Here is an 11,213-nt window from a genome sequence, read left to right as displayed (position 1 = left end):
CCCGCCAAATTATACGCGGCGCGCGAGCACTCCCATCCATTTGATCAAAACACGTCATTAGAATTCATCTTGATGCCTCATCCTGAACCGCTTCCGTCGCAACAATAACGTCAACTTCTCCCACCAGAAATCTCAATCAGACAACCCCCCCCAAACGAGACAAGAATCAGATCTCTCTGTGTCTCCATCGCATATGCAAGCTTCCAGCTGCTGTCTCCCAGATTCTGTCACACACGTCCACGCTTCCCGATTGGTGTTTTACCGTTTTCCTGATTTTCGTGAAAAAGTACACATCGTATCGCGCAGCAGCACAAATAATTGGCTCTGTCCGTGGCACAAACCAAATTTTTCACATTCCCAGTGTACACCTTTGGGAACCCTTTTTCGTGCCTGACGCAGGGGTTTTTATCGCCCTTGATGACGAGTATATGATGCCAAGGCGGAAACAACATCTTCCTGACGTAGTTGCTGATGTATTGAACGGTGGGCATGTGGTGCGACTTTCTTTATTTTTTTTTTCCTTTTTGTTACTGCGCAGAGTGGTTATTAGGTGGTTTATGCTGTCGTATTCCCGAGTCAGGATGCCAAGAAAAACGATATTCAATGCTTCGTGACTCGACGCCTCAACCGTTTGAAAAGCGCATAGTCAACAGGCAGATTTTTCTGTCACAAATACCCTGAATGGAATTCACTCATTCAAGTTGGCCATTTTCCCATTTCAGACACAGAAACAGGCACAACACCCCCTTTCGTCTCAAAACGAAAGTGGCACTGATGCCGTTTCGGTTTGAAGACTGTGGACCAGAATACCTGTACCCAAGCACAAGTCACATTTCGGACACTGCTACCCGAGTGTCATTTTAAAAAAAATAGGTCAAGTGTCAAAAAGTTCAGATGGCAAGCAGGGATGGCAGCCAGTCCGAAGGGGAGGCAGAATGCAACAAAAGAAGAGGCAGAACCACAGCCACATCCAGATTCATGCGTTGCAAAAGCCAACAATCCTCACCAAAACTGTCGTCGTCTTCTTCCGGCACCACTCGACTTGCCCGTGAATGTGCGTGTCTGCACTCAAAAGTCGACGCTCAAGCACAATCTAGCGCATGCAGACTCAGACGCACAGGTCGAAGCGCAACGACCGAGCACCGCAAATGCAAACGCAAATGCGAATGCGTTTGCGTTGAAACGCGAGGACCACACAGGGTTTTGGACCGCAGCAATCCAATGGACGGGGAGGGTGATGGATTGGCCGTGCGTGTACGTGTAAACAGGTTGGTTTTTTTTTTTCTCACTCTGCTCATATCTCATGAAAATACACGGACAAAAAAAAAGAGACGGATGCGGAAAACTTACACTACATATACAACAGCCGCTCAGACGACACCGCAGATGCAGACATAACAACAACGACGACGCACGCACACAGTCAAATAAACACAAAACCAACATGGACACAACCCTCTAAACATGCCGTACAAAGACGTCAATTCTCACCTCCCACCGGAATACAAGACCTCTGCTGAACCGCCTCCTCCCCAGCTTTCTCCTTCTCCTTCTCCCACCTCATCCTCATCCAGCATCTCAACCGCCGTCGTTGCAACCATTGTTCTCAGCGCGGTAGCAGGCGCCGTCCTCATCAGCCTAGCCGTCGTCATAATCACCCTGAAAGTCCGGCAGAAGAGAAACAAACCACGGCCGCCCTCTGTCACAACCACCGACCACAAACCCAGCAGCGTAAACGCCAGTTCCACCATCCTCAACTCCCCTGGCCTCTCGCCGTTCCCCCATCTCACAGACATGCCGTATACACCTGAGCGGGATCTGCGAGCGCCCCCGCGCCTCGGCGACCGCAAGTTCCATCAGACGACCCGGAGTGAGGGCGCGATTCAGATGCCCAAGAAGACGTACACTTATACGCGGCGCGGGAAACCATCCAGTCTGGGGAATGTGCCCTCCGCAAAGGACATGGCTCTTTATACTACGGACACGCAGCGAATATTGGGTGCCACCACCCCCAAGTATAGCATCTTTCCGAAGGCGCATAAATCAGCGGCTTCCACGTCGACAACCTCCACGTTAGGCCCCGGATCGCGATCCAGCCCGCCCGCCACGCCGGTCAGTATTCCGGACGTGGTGAACGGCCTGGTGTCGCCGGGCCCCCCGCCGAGGAGGGCGCTGCCGTCGCCGCCGCTCAAGTACTGGCAGGTGAATCCGCTGGAGGGGGGTGTGCCGCTGGAGAATGTGCGGCCCGAGGAGATTGGGATTGCGATTGGGTCGCCGACGGTGGATGTGCAGGAGAAGAGGGAGAGGTGGCCGCGGCTGGATGAGCGTGATATGGAGAGGTTGGGGGGCACGTATTCGCCGTTTAAGAGGTGATTTTGTGTGATGTGTTTCAGAGGTAATGAATGGGTGTGGGAACGATATATGAGATATGTACATGAGATGGCATTTAGCGATTGCGTGCGTTGCATGGTTTGGATTCCCTGGCTTGAGAATACAGAACGGCGTAATGTTAGAATGGAGTTTAGATATGGATGGAAATGTACGATAACGACATGTACTCAAGTAGTGGCTAATGTTTACTCAGTTTGCCCAACTTACTCTACATGTGATGTGTACTCAGCCTTAAATCCCATGCTCCTTCAACGACACAATCAAATCACCAATACTCTCATCCAACCCTGTCCACTTCATCCCCAGCACCCTCGTCGTCTCATCATTATTATACCGAAAATTCTCACTCGCGCTCGGCGCTCCTCCGCCCTCGACATCCCTCTCCGGCAACTTATCCCCCAGGTCCGCAAACCTCCTCCACGCCACCTCCGCAATATCACGATTCTTAAACCTGCCCCCAATCGTCAAATGCCTCTTCCCGCCGGCGTCCTCCCTCTCCATGGCCCTCACGTGCGCCAACGCTGTGTCCCGCACGTCCACCCACACGGTGATGGGGCCCGTCGCCGGAATCCCCTTGTTCCAGCCGCCGCTGACGAGCGACACAACACGCTCATTCGAAGTATTGATGCTCTCCAGGGAGGCTAGGTGGTGCACGACGGGGCCAAACACCACGGGCGGACAAATGGTGGCGAGGTCAAAGTTGGGCTTCTCGCGGGCGACAAAGTCCCAGGCCGCTTTCTCGGCGAGCGTCTTGGAGAGACGGTAGGCCGTGGCGGGCGACGAGTGCAGCTGGTCGATGGTGACGGGGTTCCAGGACTGTTCGGTAAAGGTGTGGGATGCGTCGGAGAGGTGTGCCTCGTCGAGGACGGAGGCGAATGACGACGTGACAATGACTCGTTTGACGGTTGGGGCGGACCGTTTGATGGCCTTGAGGATGCCTGTGGTGCCGACGAGGGCGGGATCAATCAATTCCGTTTGAGCGTCGGCTGTTGTTTCTGCTGGTTAGCCATCTACTCTGGTGTGATTTGTGCCTCATCAAGAGCCAAATGCGAAATGCAAAATACTAGGCGCTTCACGTACTCCATTTGAAGTGAAACGGACTCGCCGTGTGCATCACCACCTCAATGCCGGGCTTCTTGACGACCTCGTCAAACGCATTCTCCTTTGCAATGTCGCCCACCGCCACTACTTCAAGCTGATCTCCCTTGTCCTTGTACGCTTCACGGATGGGCTTGGCCTTTTCCTCGGTTCGCACAGTCGTGATTACCTGGTGGCCCTTGTTGAGGAGCTGGTCCAAGATGTGGGCTATCACATTATCGGGTTAGTTTATGGCGTTATCCAGCCTGTTTGTGATGGTAAAGGGTGAGGGAATCAATCTGTGACATGACGGAACGTGGTTGAGGGTGGGGGAGGGGACAAAGACGAGGAAGAGGAGGAGGGGCACGTCGAGGAGACTCAAGGTGAAGTCAATCCTGATGCTCCCTTCCCCTCGACTCCAACATCAATTCCGGAGTCGAAGAGTCATAAACATACCGGCAATGAAGCCCGAGCCGCCTGAATTGTTTCACCAGTTAGTTGATACGTTACAGTTACCACTTTCAATGATTTAGTTTCACTCACCAGTGAGGAGAACCTTGGTCATGATGGGTGATGAGCGGTAAATAGCTGCAGAGTCTGCTTGACGATGGGACAGTGGAGTGATTGCAAAGGCGAACCGTCAACAAAATTACATTGACACCCGCTAACATACTTATATAACTCGCTTGCTCATCTGGGTCCTATTCTATTTCTAAGCCTTGACGTCAATACCCGGACACCATAACCACACCCTTATGTCCGATGGTGGAGATAGGGACGCCGCAAATGCTAGTTCCTTTCGAATCGCTCGCTCCATGTCAACCTGTTCCCCAACTTGCCCAAGTTCCCCTCCCCCACGTTGATGGATTGTTAAAGTGGAGGATCGCCTGCTAACTGTTCGACACACCCTCAGTGCGTGGGGTTTTGGTTTTGGTGTTGGTTTTGGATTTTGGGGGTCGTTTGCTTGCCTTGCCTCTCCTTGCTCCAATTCACAAACATTCATCATTTTGCTAGCGTTGGCGGCGGAAGAACTTGGGAAATGGCCCCAAGAGCTACGATTTCATCAAGGTGCTCCAATCCCAAGTTAGCTGCGCCAATTGCCGAATTTGAGCAGCCAAGTTCAACTGGTTTGATTTGATGCTTACCTGGCTATAGTAGAGTCCCGTAATTTTAGACCCTGTGGGAGCTTCCATACGCTGTCTCTTGACTTCGGAAGAAGAAAGGTGCTTTTTTCCTATTCCAAAGCGACATCGTCGTTCGTGATTTGTGAAAACCTACAAGGTGACCAAAAAACAAAAAATAGTCAGCCTCAAGATTGCCTCAGTGGCAAAAGGAAATGGTGAAGAAAGCAGAGTAAATGCCGACAAAACGCACCATAAATGCTATGAGCTTGTTGCCAGCATAATCTCTTTCAAGGAGTTCCCTGTCCCAGGGACGGACGAATACCTCAATGGCAGTAATTATTTCTCCACCAGGACCATCAATGTCAAAATCGACGCGCCGGTCTCCGTGCCCCCGTCTGGATCTTTTGCCTATTAATCTAGGACTTGACCCGGCTTTGCCAGTGTATCGAAACCTGATGCCACGGATTGATGTCGAGGTACTCGTTACAGACATTATCGTCAAGTGAGGGAGCCAAGATCCATTCCACCCGGTAAACATGCACCAGCAGAGAGGATGATACGCCGAAGCAGCAGACTCTCTTGATGTGAAGCTAAGTTCGTTTACTAGGTGCAGTTCTTTTAGAGGGGGGGAAGGAAACCAGAAGGCTGAATCCCGCCATGGAGGGTTAGCGGACAACGGGCCTGTTACTGCCAAACTAACCATCTTGTATCCCTATAGAGTTGTCAATAGCAAGTCGACAAGCTAAAGGGAGAGGGAGAGAGAGCGTATGAGACTATTGGTCATGCGTACATCAAATCCAGCCTTGATACCACGTACTTTGTCGCACGCCATAAGTCGCCGTGTGACTGCAAGTCCACAACAATTCCCAACCCATTTCGTTGCCTCTCCACCATCCATAATACATCTGATGCCCTGGATACCTGCTGAAGATGCAGCCACGTTGAGCCCTATCATTTCTTTCCGAACACTCAAAGTTGATTCTTTGTTTGAGGTGGAGTATCCCAATTGCACCTCTTGGCCGTCTTGCAGAGGCACTATTTTTATTCCAGCTATATACGCAACATCCCGAATTTCGGCCATCGAGAATACCAACCGGTAAGGTGGTCGCGGTAGTGCTACCACTGCCTGGCTGGTCTTTCGACAGCACTCGGTCAGACCGCTTCGAAGAAGGTCTTCGTTCACGCTAGCGGCAGCCTCGATCCAAATTATGTCCGGGTCGTTGGACCATGTCAGGTATGGTTGACGGGCCCAACGAGAAGACAGAAGAGTCTGGATGTTTTGCACCCGGCCCATGACTCTTGGCCTGTTTCGAAGCCCGCGAGGACAATTGGCTGCGCTTGTGCGACGATATAGAAGCCGCCAGCAAGAAGTAGGACCCCACGACCGAGCCTCGAAAAGCCAAAACCGGTCTCCTGTTGGCCAAAACCTTGAGGCCCAAAAGCTGGAATAGGAATATATAGGCATAAAGCTTCGGGAAGCAAGTCGAGCGTGTGAGGCAGCAGCGCTTGGCAAAAAGCATGCAATTTGGACACAAATTTCCTCTGGGAGGCCCGCGAAGGGATCCTTGCGGCGATCCCATATGTGATGCCGCGGGTGCATGGTTCTTCTTAGAACCCGAGTTAGTGAGCTTACTCCTGCGCCCACTGGCAGAATTTGAAGCCTCATGACTTCAGAAGTAGCCACCGGATCTTGAGATGCTATGGTCACCCCGTGATAATGAGACGCATGGTAGTCAAAACGGTTCTCCCACAAATGACAGTCGTCGCTGTCGGTCGTAAGCAGACACCCGTTTTTATCTGGGAAGCTGGCACGCCAATTTTTATAAACATTTCTGTGCGGGAACGAAAGCGAAGAGAGGAGATCAAACAGATCCCTCCATGGTACTGGTCTAGGCTTGTAAGCCTCTGTCAGCAGATAATGACAAGCTGAATGGAAAGGAAAGCCGTGACGGCCGTTGAATGCGGGTTGCTCCGATACTCCAATTCGAATCATCTGTTCCGGTTCGGCATCGCTCCAGTCATAGTTGAAGTCTTGAGGAGCCATGAATTGGTCGAAGTGTTGGTTGTCATAAAGTCCCACGCCCGTTACTCTGAGTCTGCCGGATCTCGTTTTGTATACTTTGGATACCATGTCAACTGGCTTATGCAATGTAGAGTGATATTGCTCACCAACTTAACTTACAAATGCGAAACTTACATGTCCAACACTCGGTAGGAAAAGGCTCGTGACTGCCAATGGAAAACTCGCATATAGAGCAAGGGATCAGTGGTCCCTGTGTCATGACTACAGGACGTTGGATTCGTGATGCCAAATGGGAGAAGATGCCAGGTACGAAGGGCTGAGACTCGTATTTAAAGTCAAGTTCCAGAAGCTTGTAAAAAAGGAGAGAGAAAAGAAATTAATACTTGAGTAGACCAATTGAAATCGCTAAATGTATTGGTAAAATGGCTGGATTGGTTAGACTGCGAATACTGAAGGAACCAGAAATATAGATTGATGGAGCAACATTGAAGACATACAACAGACAGAGTTGATGGAAGGTTGAGCTGCACATGTCAACTGTCTTTTGGCAAGAGCTGCAAACTGATAACGTGCATGTAGTTACCTACCTACCTAAGCACGAGGAAGGAGCGGCTGAGGGAATGTAATTGCCTGGCTGTGAATGTGAATACTTGAGTACCTACCTAGGTACATGGAGACATTCGAGTACAGGCACTTTCTACTTTAAGTTCCAAGAGATATACTTGATCCTTCTCATCTACAGTCTGGTACTTGATTGGAAGCCTTCCAAGTCGACATCTAGTAACTCCAGATAATGCCAAGTCTGGTGGTCTACGAGTCGCAGTGTATGTACTGACGTAGCCAGGCAGCTTCAATGTTCTCGCATCCAAGTAACCTGCAATGTTTCCGCAAGACACGAACACGAGCTATCCGACATAAAATGTTAAAGTCGGTGGCAAAAAGTATTTTCTCACATCCAAATACCTAGACTTGCATCTCCAACAAATATTCAGCATCATTTTACAAATGTAAAACAATAAGCAGCATCAACTATACACTCGCACATATCAAATCCAAGTGGAGCCAATGCAACTCGTTCCTTCCCCAGTGCCGGCATCCACACATCATCCAGTAAGACGCCAGAACCATCATCCTCGAACCTCGGCCCCGGATCTCCAACGCCACTCCACCCCCAAGCTCAAGCTCCCAGTCCATGGCCATCTCATTGATCCAGCCGAGCAGGTCAAAAGCACGACACATTCTCCCAACTCACGATTCACATCAATCAATCAGTCAATCTCATCATAGACCGTCCCAAACCAACCCCAGCCCTCAACTCCATCCAATTGCATCTCCAACCACAACCCAAACCACCTTCATGTCCCAATAGTTCCGTCCCAATAGCTCCTCCAAAATGTCAAACCCAGACCAAAGAATCACCTCCATCACCAACCACATCCAACCTCCAAACCTCCCGCCCATCGCCAAAGTCGCCGGCAAATCAGCCGCCCCCCGCGCCCAAGAGAAAGTCGTCATCATCACAGGCAAGTCCTCCCTCACCCATCATGCAACCTTTCACTAACACACTCCCCAGGAGCAAATTCAGCACTCGGCATCGGCCGCGCAACCGCCCACCAGTTCGCCGAGAATGGCGCCAAGGCAATCTACATCTGCGACTACGCGAATAGCAACCTCGCTGCCCACAAGGCGGAGATCAACGCCGCGTATCCAGCCGTAGACATCCACGTCTGGCAGTTTGATGCGGCGGATGAGGCCAAGGTCAAGGCTGTGGTGGATGATGCCCTGAGCCGATATGGTCGGCTGGATGTGTTTTTTGCGAATGCCGGTATCACGGGGCTGAATGTGGTGTTTACGGAGTTTAACGATGCGGATTTTATGGAGGTTTTGAGGACAAATACACTTAGGTATGTGACTTGCCATTCGACAGATGTCGAGTTTCCCTATCGAGTGGTGGATATATGCTAATGTTTACAGCGTCTTTTTGGCTGCCAAGTATGCCGCCCCAGCCATGATGAAGACGTCGTCTGCGAAGCCGCAATCCGGAGGCTCCATCATCGGAACTGCCTCCGTGGCTGGTCTACGCTCCAACGCTGGTTCTACGCCGTACTCTGCCTCCAAGGCGGCTGTCGTGTCGCTCGCCCAGACTATCGCGTACCAGCTGGCCGGTACGGGGGTCCGCGTCAATGCCATTTGCCCCGGTCTCATTGAGACGGGCATGACGGCACCGGTGTACGAGGCCGCGAGGGCAAGGGGCAACGAGAAGAAGATTGGGCAGTTGAATCCTACGAGGAGGGGCGGACAGCCGGATGAGATTGCGAGGGTGGCATTGTTCCTGGGCTCAGATGAGAGCAGCTATGTGAATGGACAGGCTTGGGCTGTTTGTGGTGGTTTGAGTGCAGGACACCCCTTTGTTCCTGGCAAGTTGGGTTAACTGTGTGCGATACGCGGACTTGTACAAGATGAGGTAGTTTATCATGGTATTGCAGCGTTGGGTACTGCGGATGTTGACTTGTTTGTATATTCATGCTGCTGCATAACAGGAGGTGGTGCCATTTCAACTTCATGGGGAACTTCACATGTGACGCCATCCCGGTCGACCTTCACACACGGAACCTATTTCAATTACCCAGCCAAGAAAGCATCATCAACTTTTGCATAAGAGATTAAACACTAGTGTCAGAGCTTTGCTGAATTTCAGGTTACTGAACTTGAAATGAGCCAATAATCGCATTGCCAATGTTTCTTATCCAATCCACTCAGTATAATTTGTCACCCACCACGGGCATCTAACAAGGCTATCCAGGTCAATCCTGCATTGCAACCCAACTCCACAACTCATCATCACCCTCCGAACTTCAACCTTCACTGCTATTCATCACCATTGAACATACGGAATCTTTGGTATCCCACTCGGGCTATTGGTTCGTTTGGCCAAACGGACGATTTTGGACAGCTGCCATGTGACAGAAGTGCTTGCCGGCATACTAGACCCGTGGCTATTGGATGGTTGTCACAACTGAGGTTACAATGAATGAAACAATACCCTCATGATATCCACAGAGGACGGGATCAAGGTTGCTATTTGAGGGGGTTTGCAGTGCCAAGATAATTTTGCCGAGTAAAAGGCTCAAAGAGCTCGCCGTGGTGGTGCCCTCCGACCCCCTTGTATGTGATGATGCGTCCCTGCCGAAGCAGGCCTGATAAGTCATCCGGGTACCAGACTACCTAGGTATGCCGACATCGTAGCAGGTACTTTAGAGTATGAGTTGGAATGCTAAAGTGGCAGCCGCTGCACGAACAGCGGCCGACGATGTAGATATAAAAACAACACAAGGTCCATTTCGAGAGGGTCGGGTTGTGTGCCGTCTCAAATAGCCGCTACGGACTTCATCAACAGTAAATTACATTCCGTTGTGTAAAGCTAAGAGACTGTTTGAACATGATGCTATCCATCCTCACGGCGGCTCTGGCTCTCACCGCCACCGTCTATGGCCATGCTGAGACGGCAGAGGCAGAAAAATTCCAAATGGAAACTCTCCGGCGTATCGCAGCACACTCTAAACGCAGCCTTGCCAGTTGTGCTAATTCGCCAGCTGCCGTTGCCTTGAGAGCTCGAGCGGTAGCCCGACGTGCCGCTTGGGCTGATGAGCTGCGTGTACAGAATGGACTCAAGACCCGTGAGAAGCCACCCCTTGCCTCAATGTGCTCTTTTAGAATAGTTGCTGACGTAAATCCACAAGATGCTGAGCGCCGAGGAGCCAAGGAGCTTGAAAAGTATCTTACCCTGTCTCATGATGAGTCTTACAAAGGCTATAACCTCAGTACACCTCTGGAAGTCATCTTTGGCTCCAACGCCAGTTGTATTCTTGTTCCACAGACCATCGTCGGACCATATTATGTGGAAGGCGAATACTTTCGAAGGAACATTACCGACGGTGAACCAGGCGTCGCCTCACACTTGGATTTCCAGTTCATTGATATCAATACTTGCGCGCCCGTCTCTGACCTCATTATTGATCTGTGGCATGCCAACTCAACGGGTGTCTATTCTGGGGTGACGGCAAAGGGACAGGGTGGTCTAAAGACCAACTTTGGTCGCGGAATTCAGAAGACTGACGAGGACGGAGTTGTCCAATTCAGCACAATCTTCCCAGGTCATTATACCGGTCGAACCAACCACTTCCATGTCATGTCGACTGAAGATGCCCTTATTCTTCCAAACGGAACCTTTCGAGGCGGCACTGTCTCGCACATTGGACAGACGTACTTTGATCAGTCTCTTATTGCTGCAGTTGAAAAGAATGCACCGTATACGCTCAATAAGCAGCCCTTCAAGGACAACAGCAAAGATCGGTGGGTGGGAGACCACGCGACCGCGGACTATGACCCATTCATGAAGTACACGCGGCTTGGTGATGATGTCAAGGACGGCCTTCTCCTCTGGATCACGGTTGGAATTGATACAACTACCAACTACAACGGTAAAGTGACAGTCGCATCACACTGGCACCCAGGCGGCGGTACTGATGAGGGTGGGAGACCAAAGTCCGAGGAAAAGAAGGACGGCTACTAGTGAAAATTCCCAGCGGAAAATAAGC

The 11,213-nt window shown here is 50.9% G+C and overlaps 5 protein-coding genes across 5 annotated transcripts; 4 read left to right on the top strand and 1 right to left on the bottom strand.

Annotated features, from left to right (window-relative positions):
- Positions 1-907: 907 nt before the first annotated feature.
- Positions 908-1,264, top strand: VFPPC_18168 (hypothetical protein; the record flags this gene model as incomplete). Its single annotated transcript, XM_022429821.1, has 1 exon — positions 908-1,264. The coding sequence occupies one exon, from the start codon at positions 908-910 to the stop codon at positions 1,262-1,264; it is 357 nt and encodes a 118-aa protein (XP_022286032.1).
- A 200-nt stretch (positions 1,265-1,464) lies between these two features.
- VFPPC_18169 (hypothetical protein) lies at positions 1,465-2,373 on the top strand (the record flags this gene model as incomplete). The annotated part of the gene is made up of 1 exon (XM_022429822.1): positions 1,465-2,373. One exon carries the CDS (start codon positions 1,465-1,467, stop codon positions 2,371-2,373), a length of 909 nt encoding a protein of 302 aa, XP_022286031.1.
- Positions 2,374-2,622: 249 nt separating this feature from the next.
- VFPPC_02035 (NAD dependent epimerase/dehydratase) lies at positions 2,623-4,033 on the bottom strand (the record flags this gene model as incomplete). Its single annotated transcript, XM_018281760.1, has 4 exons — positions 2,623-3,377; positions 3,472-3,696; positions 3,925-3,945; positions 4,012-4,033. 4 exons carry the CDS (start codon positions 4,031-4,033, stop codon positions 2,623-2,625), a joined length of 1,023 nt encoding a protein of 340 aa, XP_018138822.1.
- A 2,839-nt stretch (positions 4,034-6,872) lies between these two features.
- Positions 6,873-9,046, top strand: VFPPC_02034 (3-oxoacyl-(acyl-carrier-protein) reductase; the record flags this gene model as incomplete). Its single annotated transcript, XM_018281759.1, has 3 exons — positions 6,873-6,921; positions 8,189-8,519; positions 8,590-9,046. 3 exons carry the CDS (start codon positions 6,873-6,875, stop codon positions 9,044-9,046), a joined length of 837 nt encoding a protein of 278 aa, XP_018138821.1.
- Positions 9,047-10,057: 1,011 nt separating this feature from the next.
- VFPPC_02033 (extracellular dioxygenase) lies at positions 10,058-11,188 on the top strand (the record flags this gene model as incomplete). Its single annotated transcript, XM_022428259.1, has 2 exons — positions 10,058-10,292; positions 10,356-11,188. The coding sequence occupies 2 exons, from the start codon at positions 10,058-10,060 to the stop codon at positions 11,186-11,188; spliced, it is 1,068 nt and encodes a 355-aa protein (XP_022284108.1).
- Positions 11,189-11,213: the final 25 nt, after the last annotated feature.

Source organism: Pochonia chlamydosporia, chromosome 1 (assembly GCF_001653235.2).
Source record: "Pochonia chlamydosporia 170 chromosome 1, whole genome shotgun sequence".
NCBI classification, from domain to species: Eukaryota; Fungi; Ascomycota; class Sordariomycetes; order Hypocreales; family Clavicipitaceae; genus Pochonia; species Pochonia chlamydosporia.
Note: the sequence above shows the minus strand (reverse complement) of the source record. Positions and strands in the feature narration are given on the sequence as shown.